The following is a 25,567-nucleotide window of genomic DNA, read 5'->3' as shown; positions in this document are numbered from 1 at the left end:
CCTCTGCCGCTGCGTACTGATTGGATAACGACTTGTGCATGCGTACTCTCCTTCCCTTGTAGGTTGGTTGGAATGCACGCCAATCAATAGTATTAGCTACATTCTCTCTGTCCCTCGTTTGTTGGATTGGGTCCCAGGGTTGAGGTAACAGGAAAATTGCTTTTGTAATTCGTTTGTTAAGAACGTAAAATTATTTCCGCATAGAAACAGTGTCACTTTGTGGTAGTTTGGCTAGGCCGCAGGACTATTATAAACCATCATTAGGCTAAACAATAATGCTAATTATCTGATACTAAGGCCCTGGAGATTTTAATCCTGGGCATAACGACCTAGGCAAACAATTTAATTGCTCCAGTTTTTCTCTGTTTGACCCATTTCGATTTTTAAAAAAGATTTTATTTATTTATTTTTAGAGAGGGAGGAAAGGGAGAAAGAGAGAGAAACATGAATGTGCAGTTGCTGGGGGCAGTGGCCTGCAACCCAGGCATGTGCCCTGGCTGGGAATCAAACCTGTGATACTTTGGTTCGCAGCCAGCGCTCAATCCACTGAGCTATGCCAGCCAGGGCCCATTTTGAGTCTTAAAGGACTGAAACGTTGGGCTGCTGTTTACCGCTGTGTAAAATTCGTCACTTTTCTTTGAGGGCCCTTGGGCCCAATGTTATAGCTGGGCTATTTTGTTGCTTCCTACATCCAACAAAGAGCTGAAGAAAGCTGTAGGGCTCTAGAGATCCTTTCTTCAGTGGTTGTCCTAGGAGCGTCATTAGGAGCTCCTCTTCCGGCTTCCGCAAGCGGCTCCTGGTTGGTTGGTGTAGGTCACCACTAACTCTGTCATCTGGACCACTCGAGTACAGATTGCCTAGGCTACAACTCCTTGAGATCCAATTCTTAAGTCTTTGGATGAGACCAAGCCATCTTATTTTAACAGAAACATATGATAAAAGGTGTCTAAGGGAAACCTACCGCTAATTTACTTATTGGTGCGACTTCATACTTTTCTATTTAAGATCAGAAACAAGGCAAGGACACAGGCTCCTACCATCTCTACTCAACATTATTCTGGAGGGTGTAGCTAGTGCAAGAAGCTAACAAATTAAAGGCATCCAGATTGAAAGAAAAAAAAGACTGCCTTTATTTGCCTATGACATGATCCTCTCTACAAAAGCATATAAAGCCCTGGCTGGGTAGATCAGTTGGTTAGAGCATAGTTCTTTGGTTGGCAGGCTGGCACTCAATCCACTGAGCCACAACAGCCAGGTCTGAGTGTAATCCTAATACAGCAAGTTTCGATCCTAGTCAGGGCATATACAAGAATCATCTACCACTGGCTGGTTTATTTCAGTTGGTTGGAGCATCATTTTATAAACAGGAAGTTTGCAGGTTCAAATCCTGGTCAGGGCATATGCCTATGTTGCAAGTTTGTCCCTGTGAGGATAAAAAAAAAAAATGAATCAACTAATGAATACATAAAATAAGTGGAATAACAAATTAATATTTCTCTCTCTCCCTATTTCTCTCTATACTAGAAACTACCTGTTTAACGAAGTTGTAGGATACAAGATCACTAGGCAAAAATCAACTATATTTCTCTATATGAATAACAAAAATGAAGAAAGCAATTATATTCACAATAGTATCAAAAAGTAAATTACTTAGGAAAAAACTTAATAAAACAATGCCAAGATTCATACACTGAAAACTACAAAATATGCTGAGAGAAATGAAGATCTCAATAAGTGGAGAGCCCTGACTGGTGTCGGTCAGTTGGTAGGAGCATCCTCCAGAAGAAAAAGATTTTTTTCTCTTGTGAATAAAACACTCAAACTGTGGCTAATTTAATGGTGATTAATATCTGTTGTAGTAGCCCACAGATGTTCTTTGACCAATTCCTATTTCTCCAGCCACCTTCAGGTTCTAGATATAACAATCACCTGCCTGGTTCAGTTCTTTAAGACTGAAAAGGGTGGTGGTAAGGGTCAAGACTATGTCTCCAAATACACAGTCCTGATAGTTTTGAGGTGAGATCAGAATCTAGTGCTTAGAAGACTGAGTCTTATCATCTCAAGACCAAGTACTTGATCAGGCTATACCTTGGGTAAAGATGTCAGGCTGGTCACTTACTCATCTTAAAAGACATGAGTCTTTTAAGGCATGAAACTCTTCATTGCTGTCTGTTCTCCCTCAGAGCTGTGAAGAAACAGTCTGCAGTACCTAACAAACTTATCAGCTAAATTTCCCATCACTGCTTGATGTAGAGGAAAATAATAAAATCTCTAAATTGGAGTTTCTACTAAACTAAATGTTAAACAAGTCTATATTGGCAAATACCAGCCATCTTTAGTTTGAATTGCTTGTTGAGTCAAAACTCAGCTAAAATAATGTGAATTTAGGGAGTATCAGTCCAGTTGCAATGGTTTCCTTCCAAGTAATTCTGCAATCAGTGTTTGATGAACAGGATAAATATCTGGTTTGTAGCATAAGAAATCCCGTTTGTAAAGACAGTCCTCTCTGCGGCATCTCTGCAGTAAATACTTGCTCTAAATCCCAATCAACATAAACTATTCTAACAGTGTTTTTAATATAAAAGTCAACATGATTGAAAAATGTTTTTCATAATTTGAAAAAAACAGATGACTATAAAGGATATTCTAAAAAGAACATTAGACACATCTTCCAGTCAAGATGGCAGTGTAGGCAGACAAGGCTTGCTTTTTCACACAAACACATCAAAATTACAACTAAAATATAGAACAACCATCACTGAGGAACATCAGAAATCAAGTTGAATACAGTATGACAACTACAAAATTGAGTTGAATGGAAGTCTGACAACAACAGAATTGAAGAAACCACATCCATCCAGACCACTAGGAGGGGTGCAGATGCAGAACAGGCTGGCCCCACACCCACATGGATAAAAATTCAAGAGGGATATCTTGGGAGTGAGGAGTCCCAGATCTGAACCAGGCCACCCAGCCCTGGATTCCAGTGCCAGGAAGATAAATCCCCATAACTTCTGGCTGCAGAAACCAGTGGGGATTGACTTGGTGGAACAAACTTCTGGAGTCCCAAGCAGTTCCCCTTAAAGAACCCACACATGGACTCACCTACTCAGACTCATTCCCTCTGAGCTCCAGCCAGCACCAGGGCAGCAGCTTGAAAGGCACCAGTGGCATACTGGGAGAGGCTGAGATGTCTGGCATCAGGGTGAGCACAGTGTGACATCAGGACAATTGTCCCTTTCCTGAGCCCTTCCCCTACAGATCCAAGGAGCCGACTTGAGACTTCATCGACTTGGCTAACAGTGTGACCTGCCTTGGAGATCTCCAGAGACACTACCCCACCCAACTTACTGGCGCACCCAAGCTGCTTTTCCATATGAATGGCTGGTCATGGCTCCTAAATCCTATCAAACAAGCAAAAGCTGGCCTCAGTGAGCTCCAGCCTGGCACTAGCAGCAGCCAGATTAGTTTCACAGCTTGGCTTCACCTGTGAAACTCCAAACCCAGCACAAGTAGCAGACTTCTCAGATTGCTCTATCACTCAGGAAGGGTGGTCCGGGGACAAAGCACAAATTGGGACTGACCTTGGCCTGCACCACCCAGGACACCTCAGGACCAAATCTCCAGTGGACAGCTACAGTCCACATCAGACCACCACTATCCTTGTCCCTGCACAGCCGATCTTCCATGAAGGGTGGAGGTTGGTGGTCAGTGGTCACAGCCAATCCTTCTCTCACTGGCCTGGGTAAATCCCTCCCATTGATCTTCCAACAGCAACCAAGGTTCAACTACAAGAGGAGGGTATACTCAGCCCACATGAAGGGTGCACCTCGAATACCTAGCTTGGGTGACAGAGGAGGCTCTGCCACTGCACCCCACAGGACATCTATTTATTAAGGCACACTACCAATGCATGGAGACAAAGTAGCTCTACTTAACACATAGAAATAAACACAGGGAGGCTGCCAAAATAAAAAGATAAAGAAACATGGCCCAAATGAAAGAACAGAATAAACTCCAGAAAAAGAGCTAAATTAAATGGAGGTAAGCAATCTATCAGATGCAGAGTTCAAAACACTGGTTATAAGGATGCTCAAGGAACTTAGTGAGGACCTCAGCAGCATAAAATATATCCAGTCAGAAACAAAGGATTCACTAACTGAAATAAACAATTTATAGGGAAACAACAATAGAGTGGATGAAGTCGAGAATACAATCTGCAATTTGGAATACAAGGAAGCAGAAAAACAATGAATCAGAACAAGAAGAAAAAAGAATCCAAAAAAAACGAGGGTAGTAAAAGCAGCTTCTGGGACAACTTCAAGAGGTCTAACATTTGCCTCATAGGGGTGCCAGAAGGAGAAGTGAAAGAGCAAGAAATTGGAAATCTAACTGAACAAATAGTGAAAGAAAACTTCCCTAATTTGGTGAAGGAAATAGACATGCAAGTCCAGGACGCACAAAGAGTCCCAAACAAGATGGATGCAAAGAGGACCACACCAAGACACATCATAATTAAAATGCCCAGGGTTTAAGATAAAGAGAGAATCTCACAAGCAGCAAGAGAAAAGCAGAGGGTTGTCTATAAATGATTTCCCAGAAGAATGTCCACTGATTTCTCAAAAGAAGCCTTGCAGGCAAGAAGGGACTGGCAAGAAGTACTCAAAGCGATGAAAAGCAAGGACCTACAACTTAGCCTGATCTATCCAGCAAAGCTATGGTTTAGCAAGGGGAGATAAAGTGCTTCCCAAAGTAAAGCTAAAAGAATTCATCATCACTAAGCCATTATTACATGAAATGTTAAAGAAACTTATCTAAGAAAAAGATAAAAACTATGAACATTAAAATGATAACTCATACCTATCAACAACTGAAACTAAAAAAACAAAAACAAAAACAAACTAAGCAAACAACCAGAACAGCAACAGAATCATAAGTATGGGAATCATTTGGAGGATTATCATCTGGGAAGGGGAAGGGAGAGAAAGAGGGAAAAGGTATAGGGAATAAGAAGCATAAATTGGTAGGTACAAAATAGACAGAAGGATATTAAGAACAGTATAGGAAAAGGAGAAGCCAAAGAATTTATGTGTACAGCCCATGGACATGAACTAAAGGGAGGGATTGCTGGATGGAAGGAGGTACTGAGCAGAGGGGGAGCAAAGGGGAAAAAATTGGGACAACTGTAACAGCACAATTAGTAAAATATACTTTAAAATTTCACTTTTATACCTAAAAAATAAAATTAAAAAAAATAAAAAGAACAATAGGGTAATTTGATAGCTTGTGGCATTCATTCCTTTTTCTAAGTATATGCCCAAACTTTGACCTAATAATCCTATTCCTATGCATTTTCAAGGAAAGTTATATGCAGAAAGGCATTCACTGTATCATTCTATACCATAAAACTGGAAATAAAAGGCAAACAAATTAATGGTTAAATATTACGTCAATTGGTAAAATATTATGTAATCATTAATACAAACTAGGAAGAACACATAACATGAAGAAATATTACAATGTTAATTTTTAAAGATTTATTTATTTTTAGAGAGGGGAAGAGAGGGAGAAAGAGAGAGAGAGAAACATAGATGTGTGAGAGATACATCAATTGGTATGCATCTCAACTGGACCAGATCTACAACCCAGGCATGTGTCCTGATTGGGAATCAAACTGGCACTTCTGTAAAGATTAGTATCTTTTGCTTTGTGGTACAACGCCCAGGCAATTTAGCCATGCTGGCCAGGGCTACAATGTTAATTTTTAAAAGCCAATATAATCTTGTGTTATGTTTCATTTAAGCTCAAATATTTAATGCATGGATGGAACAGAAGGGAGAAAGGGAAATAAAATTAGAGATTCTCCTCCAACTATATTTAATGTTGTAATGATTTTTAAATTTTTTCACAGTATTGTTTCACTTTAGTCACATACTGGTATACCTATAGACATGGTCAGTAACATTACAGTTCCTCCAAATTGCCTATTTGGTCACTCTATTTTTCATTTTTTCCAAATCCTAAAATTGGACTCAAAGCGAAACAATGATGGAACACTGTGCACGTCATTATGAATGGAATTGGAAGCAGAGAGATGTCAAAAGGAGAAGGTAGCGTGTTTGAATTTGCATAACTGAGTCCAGCTATTACTGCTACTAAACCTTAAAATAAGAATAGATACTCATATTCTACATAGACTAATCAGTCACTAAAGCTTGAAGATGTGAAAAGCCATGTAATAAAAGCTGGGTACAATATGTCATTGAGGCAAAACATGCATGAGAGCCTACACAACTTAATAACAAGCGATAGACAGATACCCCATCTTTAGGCTTTTTCTATATTTAAGGAGCCAAGGGTCAATAACAGAAATTGAATCTTACCTGGAGTGAGCGGGAAGTGGCTGAGGCTGACATCGCTGTGCCCAGAGGCATACACTGCTGGCCCATACATGAATGCCCTCACACCACGGCAGCTGAGAAGACCCGCATTTGATATCACAGACACACCTTACAGGAGACACTGATTTCAAACTTGAAGGTGACTGAGTTATATAAAATTCTTGTAAAAAACATGGACAAAATCAACCAAGCTGTATTGTTTTAACTGCAAGTATTTATTGATGAATCAGAGAATACAGTTTTAATGGAACAATAAGGCACAACTGTGGATTAAAACAGTTTGCTATACAGCCAAAAGGAGGAAAAAGCCATTAATTTTAGGAACTTTAAATATGCAAGTCAAGGAGCCTTGAAGTATCTCTCTAACAAATCAGTGTTGGACAAATCTTCCCTTTTATGATTCCTATACCACCTTACTCGATTACAGTCAGACTGATACTTCACCAAGAATTTTTCAGTCATTTATATTTGAGTCTTCCAGTCTGGCCACTCCTCTGTTCTCCACTGTTCCTAATCCCTTGCAGTGGTATTTCTTTCTTTCTTTCTTCTTCTTTTTTTTTTTTTCCTTTAGTAATTCCCTTCCTAAAGTACTGTATATACGTCTTGGATAGCCTTCCAAAGCAAGGAAACATGCAAACAAGCAATAAGCCAGACAAAATCAGCCAAGGGCAGTTATAAGGATGAACAGACTCATAAAGACAGATGTTAGGATGACAACAGCCTGATTCAATGAGGTTCATACTAAACTGACTTAGGCAGAAAATGTGCTCTGGCTCATGCAAAGGCCTGTAATGCCACCTCAGGTTGTGCCACCAGGGCCAGACCCTTTGTTTCAAAAGGATTAGCAGTAGTCAAAGAGAGGAGCTAGGAAATCAGTGTAACCAGGCTACTAAAGATACAATACATTCAAAGCTCTGGACCTGTCTTAGGGGAGCTGACTATGGCTTCCAGCATTAACATTTGACAAGTGTAAAATTCATAAAGTATTTTGTGCAAAACTTCAAGACACTGAGGACAATCTTTAAATCTTTTGGACTGGGATAAGTAGGCACTTCTGTAACATTAATCGTTCTATTTGGAAATGTGAAGTGAAAAATATGCCAGGGCACATAACACTGAGGCATAAACCATGCTGCAGATGTGGGAATACATGAGGCTTTTAGGGTGTCCAGCCTCACTGTTCAAACAGCCATGAGAAAGTCCCCAAGCATACTGCCAGAGCAGCCATTCCAGTGGTAACAGTCTCCCCAAACTAGGCAAATCTGTCGGCATATGGCTGTTTTCTGAAAAGTCAACACTGTACTAGTAAGAGCAGCCATGTAGGTATGTACGTTGAGCATTAGAGGCCAGAGGTAGAGCTACCTGGGCAAGTCAGCTGAAAGGCTGTGCTCTACCCCTCTCACTAAGGCCACCACCTTTCAAGAACATCTTCAACCCACAGCCCTTTGATGACAAAGCTGAGTGCAGGGGACCAAGAGACCATCACAGTTTTCTGACAGAAGTGCTGGTTATTGAAAAGCTCCTGGAGAGGCAACATCCCAGAGATCTATTTAAGAGTAAAGGTAGTTCAAAACTGCTAGACCACCGAACTATCCTGCCAAGTCAGAAATACACTGAACAGGCATAGCTTGGGGTGCTAAGTAGAACAGAGGAGATTGAAGCTTAATAAAAAGCAGGGAGACTGAAAGGCTAAGTGAATGATGTACTGGGTAAAAGAGAAGCAGAAAGCAAGCAACACATAAAAAGGATAGGGGAGCATGCCAAAGCCTTGCTGGAGGAAGGCAGTGTGGCCATAGTCTACATCCAGTAAAAGAGCTATGCTGGCAGGTTCTTGACCTGATTCAGTTTCTCACTTTCTCAGATGAGATGCACATGGAGTATTCAGCAGCAGAACAGGGGTGGGGCTGGGGTCGGGAAAATATTTAGAAATGGAGATAACCGGCGAACGATACGGAACAGATACAGACCAGGTGTACCATTCTGTAATGCCCTGTTTATACACCAAAGGCAAGTTTATGTTGGCAGAACATACTGGGGGTTGTCATGCAACAGCAGTAGTACTTTGGGAGAAGGCGAATGATGGGGTGGAGGTGGGGTGGTGGACAGGAGGACTCCCAAGTTCCAGTTCTTAAATACTAGACAGCAGGGAATAGTTTGGTCTCAGTCCTTTAGTGAAGAAATCGGATGCTCATTTTCTGTTCTACGTCCACCTTCTCCAAAACCTGGGGGGTGGGGAAAGAACCAATTACAGAAACTGTCCCATGCTCTTATCTGAATGTTTTTTTCCCTCCCTCCTGTGCAGAGCTTAACTTTTCAAACCACAAGATGACTGACTGACCTTAACAAATTCTGTGAAAGATATGGCGCTGTCTCCATCTTGATCAGCCTCCTGGATGGTCCTGTCTGCGATGCTGCCCAGCTGTTCATCTGAGATGTTCACTCCGACCATCATGCGTAGCACCTGCCAGACCAAGAACCAGGATTACAGGGGACTAAGGTCAGGGGGACTCTTTTACTAAGATTAATAATAAAGCCCAAACCCCTTTTCCTTCAATGCCCTCAAATACAATAGCCAGAAAGCTGACACTCTTATCTTCTCATGTAGACCATTCCAGACAATGATATGAACAGAATTCTCCAGCAAGGTCAGTGAATAGGAAAGCAAGTCTCATTGGGCAAAGTCCTCTGCATTTTGCTTTACCCTATTCTTCCTGCCTGGAATGTAGATATAATTCCTGGTGGTACAGCAGCCATCCTGGGACCTTGAGGTGAAAAGTCATGTGTGCTATGGATGTAAGAGCAAGAATACAGAAGAAGTTTGGTTCCTGGATATCATTTAGGTACTGTATCAACCTGGACAATCTGCCCAGACTTGTTGCATGAGGCAAACTAGTTTGTTTTCATTCATTCATTCATTCATTCATTCACAGTGAAGGAAGAAACTTTATTTGGTGCAGAAAAGCTCAGTTGTGATTCAGCACCACTGTAAAAACAGCAGGGCTTTGAGGCAGCTCTGCGGCCAGGCTCCTCTCTGGCTAGATAGTTCTGCTCTGTTCCTCTATGATCTATTGGCTTGGCTTGGCTCTGTGCTGGTCTGTTTTATGCCATGGTGTTCTGCTCTGTGCTGCTCTCCTCTGGCATGACATCTTCAGTGTTTTAGCTCAGCCAGGGAGCAAACTAGCTTCTCACTCGTGTATAAGTTTGGCCATCCTTAAAGTATGGCCAAGAAACATAAAGATCCTTGAAGGGTTAAATACTAAATCCTCCATTTTAGAAAAATAACGTTCTAAGTGCTATCATACATCTGAAATAAGATTTAAAGGGCTGTGAGAACTGCATTAAAGAGAAGTTAACACTGTTCCACCAAATTTGTCTCAAATATAACAAATCTGCCCCCTCCCAATTCTGCTAACATCTTTATGGTGTAAATATACTTTGAAAAGTGCTACTTTAAGCAAAATAAACAACTCTAACCATATGATTCTAAGACAATATGAAATGGGGGCAAGGGTGCTTTTGCGACGCCTCACATCGCTGCAGTCAGACGCCTCTGTCTTTGAGAGGGCAGAGACTTTCCACAGGGAAAAAGGCCTCCTCGCCCAGCTGTTCACAGCTTTCCACTCCCCCACTCCTTTATAGCCTTCGCCAATCTTATGAAATGATTTTTAAAAAGTAAATTATGTTTTTTTCTGAAAAGAAAAAGAGAGCTGAAATATTGATGTGTGTCAATGCTGACCATTTTTTTTTCACAACTCAGTTCTTGAAAATTGGAAGTTGTACATTTTGGGCACAGATGAATACATATTGAAGGATTAATAAAAAGAAGCAATGCTAGTAAAAATAAAAAATAGCCAAGCCATTTGCCAACTTTCCTGTTGTGTGTGGCCAACTAGACAGATCACTCTGTCCTCAACCCTCTTTAGATCAGATCTCAGCCTAATTATTCTTTAAAGTGTTTTATTTTTAGAATTATGAAACTGAATCATGCATGTGTGCTGTGTGTGTATAGAGGGTGGGGACAGGAGTGGTGGTGTCTTCAAAATCACTCAACCAGTCCCTCAGTGAGGACATGAGGAAGTGGCTTGATACAGGTCCTAGCAATCAGGGCCCTAAGCTGTGCGCCCAGGGTTCCATGGCCAGCTGGAGTGCTTCCCACCTCTCCACGGAATCACTCTCGGTTCCAGTCAGAAGTGTTTATTAGCAGATGGGACTCTTATTATTACTATTTTAATGTCTGGTGAGGTTTTTTGTATATACCCTTTACCAGTGAAGGAAAGCTCTCTTCTGTTTTTCTAAGACTTCTTTTTAAAAAAAATCATGAGTGAATGATGAATTTTACCAAATGCCCTTTTTTCTATGGAAAAGGCTATTCAGTTTTTCTTTTGTAATCTATTAATGTGCAAAATACACTGATTTTCTCATTTTAAACCAATTTTGAACTCCTCGTATAAAACCTACCTTGGCTATAACATAGTGTCCTTTTTATATATTGCTGGATTCAGTGTGTTAATATTTTATTTAGGATTTTGACATCTATGTGAATGAAAGAGAATGTGTTGTAATATTCTTTTTTTGTAGAGTGTTTATAAGGTTCCCATATCAAAGTTATGCCAGCCTCATAAAATGATTACAGCAACTACCTTTATTCAAGTATAATTGATTCACAATAAACTGTACATATTTAAAATGTATATATTTAAATGTACACTAGGATAAGTTTTGACATATGTACCCACCTGTAAAACCATCACCACAATCAAAATAATGAATATATCCATCCCCCCGAAAAGCAAAACCAAGACTTTTACAAAGATAAACCAAGACTTTAACAAAAATCATAACAAGAACTCAGCCTTTCCTTATGGTACACTGACCACAACTTTTTAGCATCCACTGAACAGTTAAGAACTGCATGTCACCAAACGTTTAGAAATGGTCGTGTCTGAAAGGTTGGTTTTGCTCCCTTCTCATTTTGGTAAACTGTCCATACCCTCTTTGGCTAGGATAAACCTAGTTCTCTGACACCTCAACAGACCGTGAGCACTTTTGTCCAAAAGTCATTTCAGGCCTGAGGAACATTCTAGTGGCACTGACTGGCATTCTGGCCCCACTCCCTGCTTCAGGCTTTTCAAATCTTAATCATAGAAAATAAATCAACCCCCTACTCCAAAAAATAAAAAATCTTCTGGCAGCCAGATCTGGGCCAGAGGATGAAAATGTGTACCTGTAAGTGACTGCCTCTACTTTTTCTCTTTGGAACTTATAAGCAGCCATTTTGAATAAATTCTTCTCACTGAAGAAAGTTATCCAACTAAAAAGCAAAGGATGCTAACACTGACCTGTAGACCGTTTCAGTTTTTGCTCAGACATAGAATATGGGAATACCTTGAGATAGATCTGAGTTATTGGCAACTTAAAAGATTTCTGAAGACACTCAACTCACCGAATGAGTTCAGATTTATTTCAAGGGGAATAAAAACCACTTTGCTTTTTAGGTGTACCTTGAAATAGACAAATTTCCCTACATAAAGTCCTGAGAGTATTAGCCTCCTAGGGTCCCCGAGATTTACAAATATTTAAAAAAGAAAAGAGGAGAATTTTCTCCCCTCCTAAACTTGTATTTTGGAGAGGGAGGAGAGGAAAAATAGAAGGGAATGGCTAACAGGATGAAACGTCAGTCACTGCCAGTAGAGGACAGGGAACTCATCCATGGGAGCGACAAAGGGCAATGAGCCCACAGGCCAGCAGCAGTTCCTTGTGTCCTGTGTCAAACCCCAAAATAGACGACACAGCGGTAATTACCTAAGTGTTATCAGAATTACCTGGCTGCCAATAAACTAACTGGACAATAACAAAACATTTTAATCTAAATCATCTCACATATTTTAGTTGTGCTAGCCAGAACCTAAAAGACATTTAAAATTACGTTTTAAATAGTGAAGACATCTGTCTGTGAGAACTTAATGAGCCATTTCAAATTTCCCCAGCTTATTTGCTTTGCCTTATATCTAGGATAGAACTCTGCACACAGCAGGTGTTAAATAAATGCTTCCTACAAGTAAGGAACAATTCCTGTCCACAAGAATAAGCAGGCAGGCCCTGGCTGGTGTGGCTCAGTGGATTGAGCCCTGGACTTCGATGCAAAGGGTCTCTGGTTTGATTCCCGGTCAGGGCACATGCCTGGGTTGAGGGCCAGGTTCCCAGTAGGGGGAGCATGAGAGGCAACCACACATTGATGTTTCATTCCCTCTCTTTCTCCCTCCTTTCCTCTCTCTCTCAAGATAAATAAATAAAATCTTAAAAAAAAAAAGAGGAAGAGGAAGAAGAAGAAGCAGGCAGGGCCCAAACACAAGTTATCTGTGTATCTGTGTTATGGGAGCTTTCCCACATACCTGCAACAGCTCATCGCGGGAGATCTTGTCATCTTTATCCAAATCATACAGTCGAAAAGCAACTGGTAGGGAAAAACATGAAGTTAGAGGAAATTCAGTAGTGTTTTGCCCCTTCTCAAGGAACTAAAATGTGAAGGACACTAGACAGAAAACAAAGCCAATTAACAGTTTTCCCCAGAGCAATTTCTATTACTCGTAGAGCTTTCAAAAGCTTCATAACATTTAAGAAATTGAGATACATCTCATAATTGATGGCATCTTACATTTGATAAAATAGAGGACCCTTGTGGAACAAATCAGAAAACAATAAAAAGAAAAACTAAGTCCTGGCCGTCCTGGCTCAGTTGGTTGGGCATCATCCCACAAAGTGAAAGTTCCTGGGTTCGATTCCTGGTCAGGGCAGATGCCTTGAGTTGCAGGCTGGTTCTTCATTGGGGTGCATGTGAGAGGCAACTGATTAATGTTTTTCTCACACATCAATGTTCCTCTCCCTCTTTTCCCCTCCCTTCCCCCCTCTTTAAAAATAAATAAAAAAAATCTTAAGAAAGAAAAAGTCAAATGTCCTTTTTCTTATCTTAGAATTTTAACAAAGACCCCATAAAGGTGGTTCTGTAAATTAGGCCATCTCACACAAGCCATCGAGGCGACAGTGCACCACTCAGGGGAGCCAATGATCAGAGCCATACAGGTACCAAATGGCTGACTACACCAAGTGTTGCTCTGGGAAAGTGTCCACTTTGGCAAATTTGAGCCAATTTTCAAATAATTCTCTACCACTTGAGAGTCCTGTAGGTCAAGAACTTCAGTTTCATATCAAAATGCCAAGAATTTGATGGTCTTCTGACCTCATGTTTCTTTCTCTTTAACAACAGATAAGGCTTGTAGAAAGTAGGACAGATATATAAGAGAGAGAACTGAGAAGAGCAAACATCATTCAGTCATGTTGCCGAAGGGCTACCACACGAAGTGTGATAATGGATGACTTAATAGGCAGTCGCACTGAGTAAGTGACTGCCTTGTAATCATAACTGAATTTAGTGTGGTTTTGAGACTTGGGATCGCTTCAAGCATGCCACGAAGATTCTTGGTTTTCAGTAGAGTGCTGTGAATACTGAAAGGCCAAAGTCCACTACTCTGCAGTTATTATAAAACATAGATACAGATCTGGTCCTCAGGAACTCACGCTCTAGTAGAGGAGAGCAGTGTGCTCTACTCACTTTAACACATCAAAGTGCCATCACACATCTGAAATTCAGGGTGACAAAGGGAAATGTGCCTTTCTGGTTCAAGTAACATTTGAACAAGTCTGACAAGAAGTGGCATTCCAGCACAGCTAACACTAGGTACAAAGGCAGGAGAACGTGGATGAGTAACTACAAGGTTAAACATCACACCCTTCCTAAAAAAGGAGTGCATCCTCTAAAAGAGAAAGTAAAAATTTTTTAAAAATCTAATTTACTCTTCATAAGGTACATATTAGAATTCTTGAGTGGGAAGTAATGGGAGAGATTCTTCCCTGATGTTTGTCTGTTCTTAATTTGGTTAGCTGAGTAACTACCAAATTTGAGAATTTATATGCTTAAGCAGGTTAGAGTCTAAGAAGGAAACAGGAGATGAGGATCAAAAGTATTCCTAAAGGAATGTGTTTAATATATTCCCTAAATTAAATAGACACACTTCTGCTTATGCTGTCAGCTTTCTGAAGTAAGCATAAAATGTGTTATCTATAAGCTATCTTCAGGATGATTTTGGGATGGAAAACTTTGCTATGTAACCCATAAATATCTATTTGATTTTTTTTTAACTTCTGAATTTTAATTAGGCAACTGGAATGAACACTTACATCCCTTCCTGCCAAACTATTTACAGAAGCCTGAACTACTAATTTTTAAAAAATTGAATTTATTGGGGTGACACTGGTTAGTAACATTCTATAAGTTTCATGTGTACAATTCTATAGTACATCATCTGTATATTGCATTGTGTGCTCACTACCCAAAGTCTAGTCTCTTCTGCCACCATTTATTTGACCCTCTTTACCCTCTTCGTTCTTCCCACACCCTCTCCTCCTCTGGTAGCTGCCATACTGTTGCCTGTGTTTATGAGTTGTTTGTTTTGTTTGCTTATTGCTTTGTTTTATATTCCACATGAGTGAAATCATATGGTTCTTGCCATTATCTTTCTGACTTATTTAGCTTAGCTTGATACTCTCAAGATCCATCAACGTTGTCGAGAATGGCAGTGTTTCATCCCTTCTCACAACTGACTAGTATTTCCAGCGCATATATGACTACATCTTTACCTAATCATTCATCAAAGGACACAGGTTGTTTCCATGTCTTGGCTACCATGAGTACTGCTGCAATGAGCATAGGGGTACATACACCTTAACAGAGAAATGATTTCAAATTTTTCAGGCAGGTGCCCAGAAGAGAGATTGTTGAATCATATGGTCTATTCTTAATTTTTTTGAGGAAATTCATACTGTTTTCCATAGTGGCTGTACCAGTTTACATTCCCACCGGTAGTGTCTGATGGTTTCTTTTTCTCCACATCCTCTCCAACACTTGTTATTTCTTGTCTTATTCGTAACAGCCATTGTAATAGGTATGAGGTGGTACTCACTGTGGTGTTTTTAAGATTTTATTTATTTATTTTTAGAGAGAGGGGAAGGGAGGAAGAGAGGGAGAGAAACATTGATATCTGTGAGATGCATGCATCAGTTGGTTGCCTCTCACGAGACCCCAGCTGGGGTCCTGGCCCACAGCCCAGGCATGTGCCCTGACTGGGAATCAAACCAGCAACCTCTGTTTCCAAGCAGCCACTCAATCCACTGACCAACACCAGCCAGGGCTCTGGTTTTGATTTGCATTTCCCTTATAGCTAGTGAAGCTGTGTATCTTTTCATGTATCCTGTTGGCCATTTGTATTGAACTGCTTATTCTTGAAACTCAGCTGCCATGGCCTGAATGTTTGTGTCCCCCTGAAATTAATGTTGGAACCCTAACCCCCAATGTGATGCTAATAGGAGGTAGAGTCTTTGGGGTTAATTAGGGTTACATTATGTCATGAGGGTGGGGCCCTAATGATGGGAGACAGGAGATCTCTTTCTCCTTTCTTTGTGTTTCTCTTTCTCTTTCTCTCCCTTGGCTGTTGTGGCTCAGTGGACTGAATGCCAGCTTGCAAACCAAAGGGTCACCAGTTCGATTCCCAGTCAGGGCACATGCCTGGGTTGCAGGCCAGGTCCCCAGTGGGGGCCATGTGAGAGGCAACCACACACTGATGTTTCTCTCCATCTCTTTCTCCCCCGCTTCCCCTCTCTCTAAAAATAAATAAGTAAAATCTTAAAAAAAAAAAGATGACTGTGAACCAGTACAGGGTCTTCATCAAGAACCTGACCATGTGTCACCCTGATCTCAGACTTTCCAGCCTCCAAAGCTATGACAAATGTCTGTTGTTGAAGCCACCCAGCTACGGTATTGTGTTATAGCAGCCTGAGCAGAATAAAACACCAGCAGATGAGTAACTAGAGAGATCATCACTTGATAGGGTCTTAAAAAACAAACTGCAGCAACAGTAGTTATTTCTCAACTGACTTGGATTCCTGGAAGTCTGCTCTGGCCCTGAACCAGCAGAGACATTTTCCCTAAGATAATGGCCATATGAACAAATGATTGAGCCATTATGTTAGGTTCTCTCCCTTTCCTGATTCTTGGTCCTATGACTTGGATTCTCCTGTTTCCAGAGCTGCCTTCTCAAATCTCCAGTTCCATGGCTTCAAATGTCATCTAATTCTGACCACCTCCACACATGCAGCTCCAGTTCAGACCCCTTGCCCGAGCTCCTCAGAGTGATATAGAACAGTGGTCGAGATACCAGCTCTGCCAAACCCTGGCTCTGCCACATACCGGCAAAGTAACTCAGTTTCCTGAGGGTGCAAATGAATAACAGAATCCATCTCACAGGGTTCTGGGCACTGAATGAGTTGGTACATGAAAGATACTTTAAACTGTGCCTGGCACACAGTAAGAGTTCAATCAATGTAATCTACCTGCCATCACCTCTACCATCCTCTTCTACCACTCACTTCTTTCTCCATAATGCTTGTTTGTTCTCTAAGTACTCTTCTACCTAAGGGCCTTTATACCACCAGTGGGTCTCTCTGCCTAAAGCTCTCTTCTGTTCTTCACATGATGGGCTCATTCTTAGCTCAAATTTTAATTCCTCAAAGAGTTCACTCACCACTCAAGTTGTGACGGCCCCATATCAGTTCCTAATCTCACCTGATTAATTTCCTTCATAGGACTTGCCACAATGTTAATCTTATTCATTTGTCTTTTTCCATATAGTCTGTCTCTCTTATTAGATCATAAACTCTATGAAAGCAAAGACCTTATCTGATTTATAAATCATTATATCCTGGGCCTAAAATAGTGCCTTACACTTAGTAATTGCTCATACATTTGCTTAATGAAAGACCAATGAATGGTCTCAGTCAAACCTTTACCTTTTAATCACTGTTCTTAAAAAATATTGTAGTAAAACATACATAAAATTTACCATTTTGACCCTTTTTAAATGTATAAACATTTTAGCATTATGTTGTAACTATTATCACCATTCATCTCTAGAATCTTTTCATCCCTTCCAACTGAAACTCTGATTAAACAGTAACTCCTATCCGCCCCTGGCCCCAAGCCCTGGCAACTTTCTCTCTATGATTTGACTACACTAGGGACCTCATAAAAGAGTAATCAAACAATATCTATCCTTTGGTGTTTGGCTTACTTTATTTAGCATAAGTAGATTCATCCATACTGTAGCATGTGGAAGAATTTCTTTTTTTAAGGCTGAATAATATTCCACAGCATGCATAGAACACATCTTGCATATCTAGTCATCTGCCAAGGGACATCTGGGTTGCTTCTACCTTTTGGCTATTGTGAATAATGCTGCACACTACTACTTCTTGGCTATTCTCCCAAACTTAACTTCACCAATATTCCCCACCATCCCAATAAAATATCTTCATGCACACTCTTTATTTCACACGTCATTCATTATGTGTTATAAAAAAAAACATTTAAGAGGACAATTAGCACATTAAAAGGGAGGCTTATAGACCTCTCCCAAAGCATTCTAAGATGGGTTGTATTTTTCATGTAAGGCATTAAAATCTCTCTGACCTGAAGAGGAGAGCAATAAGGAACCATTCCTGGCAGACAAACATAGCTATAGTATTATGTGTGCTTGGGCCTGTGTCTACATAGGTACAGTTAAGCCTGACTTTCATTCCTAAAAAAGAATAGGACAAAGTGTGCTCTCAGAGTTCCTGGAGAGACTATTCTATGCAAAAGATGCACCATGAACAAATTTGGTTCCAGAAGTCCACAGTTTTAAGTAACATATCCCCTACGTGGAAGGTAAATGTGCCACACTGGCAAATGTGTTGCTAGGTATATGATGTTCAACTGCTCTCAGTTTACAAGAGGTGCCCATCTTGCTGCTTCCATAGCTCTGTGGGAAATTCAAAGAGAACCAATATATAGACAGGGAAGCAGACATCCAGGACTCCTCCTGTATGTAGCTTTGGTTTTACTTTTGGTCTAATTATATGAATATGATCCCTACAAATAGGCTGGACTAGAATTTTAATTCATTTTCAGCTTCTGTAAAAGTTGATGGGAAAGCCAAGGCTGAAGTAATGGTAAAAACCATGGGTAACTTATGCAGCTCTCTGTTATGTTCTACCTTATCCTAAAGTTTGCCATTTAAAGTGGCATTCAGTCCTTCTTCCTTTCTAACAGAATCTCACCCATAGCTTCAGGAGTGGATTTGGTTTCTCTGTCTCTGTTTTTCTTTCTCCCAGTCAGATGTGGGCAGGAAAATACACAGCCCAACTGTCACTGAAAGCCATCAGGAGAACGTGACCATGAGAAGCTATGCCACTGGATGAAGCAGACCCTAAGGATGGCGAAGCAGAGGAACAGAAAGAAATCTGGACCCTTAACACAATCAACCCTGACAGTGTCACATGACTTGTAAAGTGAGATAATACATGTCCTTGCTGTTGAAGCCAGATGAGTCAGTGAAGGCATCGTGACACACCGGGTACTACCAAGGACACTGATGCTATTTGGAAAAGTTCTTTTAGGGTCAGCGTGAATTAAGACATTGAGGCCACAGTGATTTAGAAAGAAAACTATGAAGAAAAGACTGTGTAGATGTGTTGCATAAACTATCTGAATCAAATCATGGGAATACAAAGTTAAGTATTTTTTTCCTTACTATTAACTGCTTACTGATTCAGAGGTCTACAATGTAGAAACCTTTAAAACCCACAAGGAGTTCAATTCACTTTACCTACTACTTTTTCTTTTCAATTTTTTTCTTTTTTATTTATTAAAGAGAGGTAGAGAAACATCAATGTATGAAAGAAGCATTGATGGGTTGCCTCTCAGCCTACAACCCAGGCATGTGCCCTAATGGGGAATTGAACCGGTGTCCCTTTGTTTTGCATTGGTTTGCAGGCTGATGCTCAACCCAGTGAGCCACACCAGTCAAGGTGCTTTTTTTTTTTATTGTGGTAAAATACATATAAAACACTTACCATCTTAACTATTTTTAAAGTGTACAGTTCAGTGGCATTAAATAATCTGCATTGTTGTGCAGTCATCACAAACATCCATCACAGCTCTTTTCCTCTCGCAAACTGATACTCTATACTTATTAATGGTAACTCTTCATTTGGCCCCTTTCCCCTACCAACTGCTGCCAATCCCTGGCAACCACCACTATTACTTTCTGTCTTTATGGTTTTGAGTACTTTAAGTACCTAATGTTAAGTAAAATCATACAGCATTTGTCTTTTTGTAACTGAAATAGTGTCCTCAAGGTTCATCCACGTTACAGCCTATATCAGAATTTCCTTCCTTTTTAAGACTAAATGATATTCCTATGTATGTATACACCATATTTTGCTTATCCATTCATCCACTGACAGACATATGAGTTGATTTCTTGTTTTAGCCACTATGAATAATGCTACTATAAACAGGGGTGTGCAAACATCTCTTGGGGACCCTGCTTTCAATTCTTTTGGGTACATACCCAGAATTGGAATTGCTGGGTCATATGGCGATTCTATTTTTAATTTTTTGAGAAACTGCCATATTGTTGGATCACAGAACTATCATGATTTTGAACTACTGTTAAACACAAATAACAAACTGAGATATTTATCTACAACTAAATGTGAAATAATTATGTCTGATTTCTATTGGTGTCATTGCCACAGGTGCTGCTATTACTGCTGTGGTTTGTTGCCAACATTCATAAATGAAGGAAATACCGAATTTTAATAGAGTCTGGGAGAAAAAGACATACTATTTTTCCTTCCCACGTTCACAGACTCCTGTTTGTGGACCCTGGGTTAAGAAGCAGTGTGCTGCAAAGTGCTCTTTTTTCTTGAACAGGGAGGGAATCACTACCTTTTCTGAGGCAGCACTATTCATACAAAAGTATCTTTCTTTTAAAAATTCTTCCTTTTGTTGAAATAAAATATCTCCATGATCCACATCGCATATATTCTTTTCCACATGATAGACTTTTATGTATTTGAAGATAAATCTCTAACTCAGTATTTCCTTCTGCTGACTTTATGCCCAGTTCTTTCAAAACCTTCCTTCTTACGGGGGAAAGGGGACTTGAGTAAGTATAGAGTTTCAGATTGCAAGATGAAAAAGTTCTGGGGATCTGCTTCACAACAATGTGAGTATACTTAACACTACTAAACTGTACACTTAAAAATGTTTAAGGTGTGAATTTTATGTTATGTGTTTTTTTACAATAAAAGAACTCCTCCTTATGAAAATGATTTATATGGTGTTTGATACCTTCAAATTTCTAGTTGCTTTCTTAGAAATATGCTCTAGTATATCTCTGGAATCCAAACTGAAATATGGTTCCCAAGGTGTGTTCTCTTTAGCACAGGGTGGGATTACTACCATTCTCATTATGATACATTTCTCTTCTCACAGGCTAATACTGCACTGCTTTAGGGAGGGGTGCTGCAGGCCAGGCAGTCACAGTGTACGGTGGCTTCACTTTAGGATTACCCTTAGATCTTGTTTATAGGTGTTGCTGGACCCAAGTGCAGCACTCTAGTTTATCCCTTATAATATTCATTTTGTAAAACTAAGTCCAGATTTTTTCAGCTTATCAAGACATCTTTTGATTTTGATTCTGTGACTTCCTGTATTAACTATGCCTCCAAGTTTATAGTCAATCTGAAACCCAGTATATAAGGGAGGACCCCAAAATACCCAGAATGTATTTATAAAACATCGTATATTCATTGTTGCATGTTTAAACTCCAGTCACCTTCAACATATTCTCCATTTGATGTAATACACCTATCGAAATGTTTTTCCACTGCTCAAAACAGTTTTTGAACTTGTTTATTTCAATGCCTTTTAGTGTTTCTGCCGCTTTTTGTTTCACTTCTTCCACATTGGCAAAACATTTCCCTTTGAGGACTTTATCTGGTGAAACAAAAAAAGTTGCTCAGGGAGAGGTCCGGTGAATAGGGAGGGTGGAGCATGTAAGTCATTCTGTTTTGGTCAGAAATCACTGAATACTCAGTGTGGTGTGGGCAGGTGAGCTTGTAAATCACCCATGATGAAAAGGGCAAAGGTGTTGAAAGAATGAATCTTCAAAAAAAATTTCACTGAGGCCAAATGCAACCTCTCACAACAATGCCAGCTGGTACACTGATACAGCCGGGTTCCTAGAACACTCAGCAGGGGAAACCCCACTCTCCAGAAGATAATCTCTTTTTTGCCACGCCCTCCATATTTGCTTATTCCAATTTCAGTCAAAAGTTACTGAGGAAAAGAACAACAAAAAGCTGAAAGAGCCCTGCAGCATACCACTGGGAATGTTTTTCTGGTGTGGTACAGATTTGTAACTGTTAAGTATTCTAACCTATCACTCCCTTGCAATTTTATCACCTGAGTAGCTTTGTGTCAATACTACCACATTTGAAGTACAGAGCTGTTTAAAAGCCTTAAGACTCCAATGTTACATCCTGTTACTTAACATATAATGAAGAAGCACATCTATTACTATATCACAAGGTTGTTTTAATATTTTGTTAATTGTATTTCAATATAATTGGTTTTCTTTATAATGCTGTGTATTTTATTTTATGATTCAAAACATTCTGAGATGAGGTCAACAGGATTCACCAACTTCCAAGTCATGAAAGTCACCAACTCTTATGACTTGGAGAAAGTAGAGCCCATGCTGTAGATGGAACTCAGGTAACAGGTTTGTGTTAGACCTGATGACCTTTAAAAAATTTCCACTCATCCTGGATTAGAAAATAAGCATAGTTTTATAGCGCAAAGAATGTCTCTTATTATCTTCTCCTCAACTAACTCACTGGACCCATGGGCATTCTCTTGCCCCTCTACAAACTGCTCTGACTGATGTGGTGGCACACCGGACACTTGCAGCGGACAGGCTCTGTGAGTGTCCCCTCCACCTGTTTTCCAAGAGTACCAAGAGTCAGGGTATGTTGACAGTCCTAAAACTATTTGTACTATTTATACTTTCAATAGAACAGTGTAATTTAATAAAAACCAAAACACATGTGAAAAGTTATTGCTTCTAAGAAAATGAGACTATTTCTAAGACTTAAAATTATTAAGTCAGTGAAAAAAACCTTGTTAAAGTAAGTATGGCAGAACTATAAAATATTGAGGGGAAAAAAACACCCAAGAAGATTCTATTCTCAGAATGCTTTAATGAGTACCTTTAAGCTCTCTTTCTCCTTCAACTGCAACTAGAAACCTTAGGCTATACATTATAGATGTGCTCTACAAAAAGTCACACCACTCCCATCTGCAGACTTACACTACAACAAAACAAAACAACTGTTGGTCCTGTATCAAAAGGTGGGTCAGTAAATGTGTTCTTAACTATATTAGGCAAAATAAAATGTTTAACCATGTATCCTTTTCTATAAGTCTATGCTAGAGCTTACTTTTTCAATGATTGATCAATTCCTCATCTGACAAAAATGAGTAAGAAAATTTCTACTACACCAATGTCAGAATCAGGCAAACACGTACTAAGTGTATGCTAAAATTCTTACAATGCAAGACGTAAGACTGTCTCAAACAGTATTTAGTCTTGAAGAAATAACTAGAATTCACTAATACAGTATACAGTAAATTTGAGCACAATTCATTAGAGCTCTATTTTCTTTTACATCCAGTTTTGTTTATATTTAAGTGTTCTGCTCTTTATTAAGTACATGATCTTACAATAAAGAAGAGCAGTGTTTTATTATTTTGGTTCAAAAATCTTCCCTATCTTATATAACAATACTTATTTCAGTGCTTCTTAAACTCTTTTCCTGAACGAAGCAGTGAACTCATACTCCAATCCTTAGACAGGGAGACTGGGAATATGGCCCAAGGGCCACAAATCAAAGGTTTATTTTAAGTCTTCTGCACCACTTTCCAAAATGAATGTAAATTATGCCTGATAGTCTATAAATATTTATCTGTATTTGTTTCAATATTAAAAAGCCTTTTTCAAAGACCTCTCTGTATACCATTGTGTACCCTTGATGAGAAGCTTGGATTTAACCAATTCAATACAATTTCAATTCCAATTTTGATTTGTGTTAAATGAAAAAAGAAATGAAATTGCAATTTCTTAGAGAAGTGTTGTAAGCGACTGGGCAATATCATATAAGCCAACAAGGGCAGAGGGAAATCTAACAAACATCCAAGGGAAGGAGGCAAAAGGCATGGGGACAAAAATGAAATCTTGCACTAACCTAGCTGTCCACCCCTACTTTGATCCAATATCTAACAAATTCTCTCTAAGGCGGGCTGAAGACTATCATTATTTCTTACAGGTGGGGCTGGATCTTTTTCACTGTTGTCACCCTAGCATTTACCACGCTGCCTGGCATACAGTAGGCCTACTTGCCCAAAGTCACATGGTCAAAAAGTGGCAGAGCTGGGATTCAAACCCAGCCAGTTTGGCTTTGGGGTCTGAGCTCTTAAACACTATGCTCTTATAAATGTTTGTTGAATACATGAATGAGTAAATAATTTGTAAGAAATGAAAGGCAAATATTTTACATCAGAAGACTTTAGCTTCTTACAGTGCAGTTTGTTGCTTCTGCTGTTGAGGGGTTCTGGTCCATTCACATCTTTACTCTTTTCATTATCTTCAATGGGTCGGAAATGAGCCAAAGTTCTCATGAATCCACGGAAGTTTACCTGGTCCTCTCTGATTGGGAAACAACAAACAACACTGTGTCAACCAGGGTGATCATCTCTTATGAATTCAATATATTGGCAATAATTTAATGAAGTCTCTTTCCATATGCATAGTACAATACTTTAGTGCTCATAAAAATACCTTCATTGAAGTCTCCCCCAAACCTTGTGAGGCAGGTAGTATTATTACCATTTTATAAGTGATTAACCAGGGCCAGAGTCACCTATTGAATATACTTCTCTCTCTTTTCCCAAAGAGGATTTCGAGTAACTGCAGGGCCATAGTATCAGGCAAGCCAGGATTCAAACTCACTGTTTTAGACTCTGTAGCAAGCAGCAAGGTGGTCATTTCAAACCAATGACTCCCAACCACCTCCCATATCTCCCCTGCAGTCACATAGTGACATTTTAAGGTAAGGCATACTATGGAAAAGCTGTTTTAAAATAAAGTTTAGCTCTGGCTGGTGTGGCTCAGTGGACTGAGCGCCACCCTATGAAACAAAAGGTTGTTGGTTCAACTCCCAGGTGGGGCACATGCCTACATTGCAGGCCAGGTCCCTGGTTGAGGGTGTGTAAGAGGCAACTGATTGATATCTCTCTCACATACTGATGTTTCTTTCCTTCTCTTTCTCTCTGCCTTTCCCTTACTCTAAAAATAAATAAATAAAATATTTAAAAAAATAATAATAAAGTTTATTTTGTTATAAAAGCAATAAATACATATTTGGAAATATGGGAAAAAAGTAGAAAGAAAAAAACCATTCCTGTTCTAAAAATCAATTATAGCTATCATTAATATTATTTTCCTCCAGCAATTTTTCTAAGCTGTTTGGATAATTGTGAACATATTGCATATATGATTTTGTATCTTGGTTTTACTTACTTATTTTTAAATTTAAATTTTTCAATTACAGTTTACATTCAGTATTATTTTATATTGTTTGAAGTGTATAGCACTGTGGTTAGATAATCATATACTTTACAAAGTGTTCCCCTCAATATTTTCAGTACCCATCTGGCACCATACATACAAGGTGGGGCAAACGCAGGTTTACAGTTGTTCACAGGGAAAATAATACAATCATTAATAAATAAATAATACAAAATATACTCTGTGTTTTCACATACTCACAACTATAAACTTACTTTTCCCCACCCCATAATTATTACAATATTATTGACTATATTCCCTAAGCTGTGCTATTCATCCCTGTGACTATTTTGTAACTACCATTTCATACTTTTTTCTTGAAGATTTTATTTATTTATTTTTAGAGAGAGGAGAAGGGAATGATAAAGAAAGAGAGAAACGGCAATGTGTGGTTGCCCCTCACACACTGACTACTGGGGACCTGGTACGCAACCCAGGCATGTGCCCTGACTGGGAATTGAACCAACCCTTTGTTTCGCAGGTTGGCACTCAATCAATCCACTGAGCCACACCAGCCAGGGCCATTTCCTACTTCTTTAT

The 25,567-nt window shown here is 39.5% G+C and overlaps 1 protein-coding gene across 1 annotated transcript in view; it reads right to left on the bottom strand.

The window, feature by feature from the left end:
* Window positions 1-6,595: 6,595 nt before the first annotated feature.
* CHP1 (calcineurin like EF-hand protein 1) overlaps window positions 6,596-25,567 on the bottom strand; it is a 43,262-nt gene continuing 24,290 nt past the window's right edge. The window contains exons 4-7 of the mRNA XM_045823593.1: window positions 23,979-24,106; window positions 12,794-12,855; window positions 8,740-8,862; window positions 6,596-8,623 (exon numbers count right to left, since the gene is read on the bottom strand). Coding sequence (XP_045679549.1) covers window positions 8,570-8,623; window positions 8,740-8,862; window positions 12,794-12,855; window positions 23,979-24,106 — 367 coding nt within the window. The 3' untranslated portion in view covers window positions 6,596-8,569. The remainder of the gene's footprint in view (window positions 8,624-8,739; window positions 8,863-12,793; window positions 12,856-23,978; window positions 24,107-25,567) is intronic.

The sequence above is a fragment of the Phyllostomus hastatus genome, unplaced genomic scaffold (assembly GCF_019186645.2).
Source record: "Phyllostomus hastatus isolate PE091 unplaced genomic scaffold, TTU_PhHast_1.1 phas_scaffold_501, whole genome shotgun sequence".
NCBI classification, from domain to species: domain Eukaryota; kingdom Metazoa; phylum Chordata; class Mammalia; order Chiroptera; family Phyllostomidae; genus Phyllostomus; species Phyllostomus hastatus.
The sequence above is the reverse complement of the archived record's forward strand: the minus strand, read 5'-3'. Positions and strand labels throughout refer to the sequence as shown.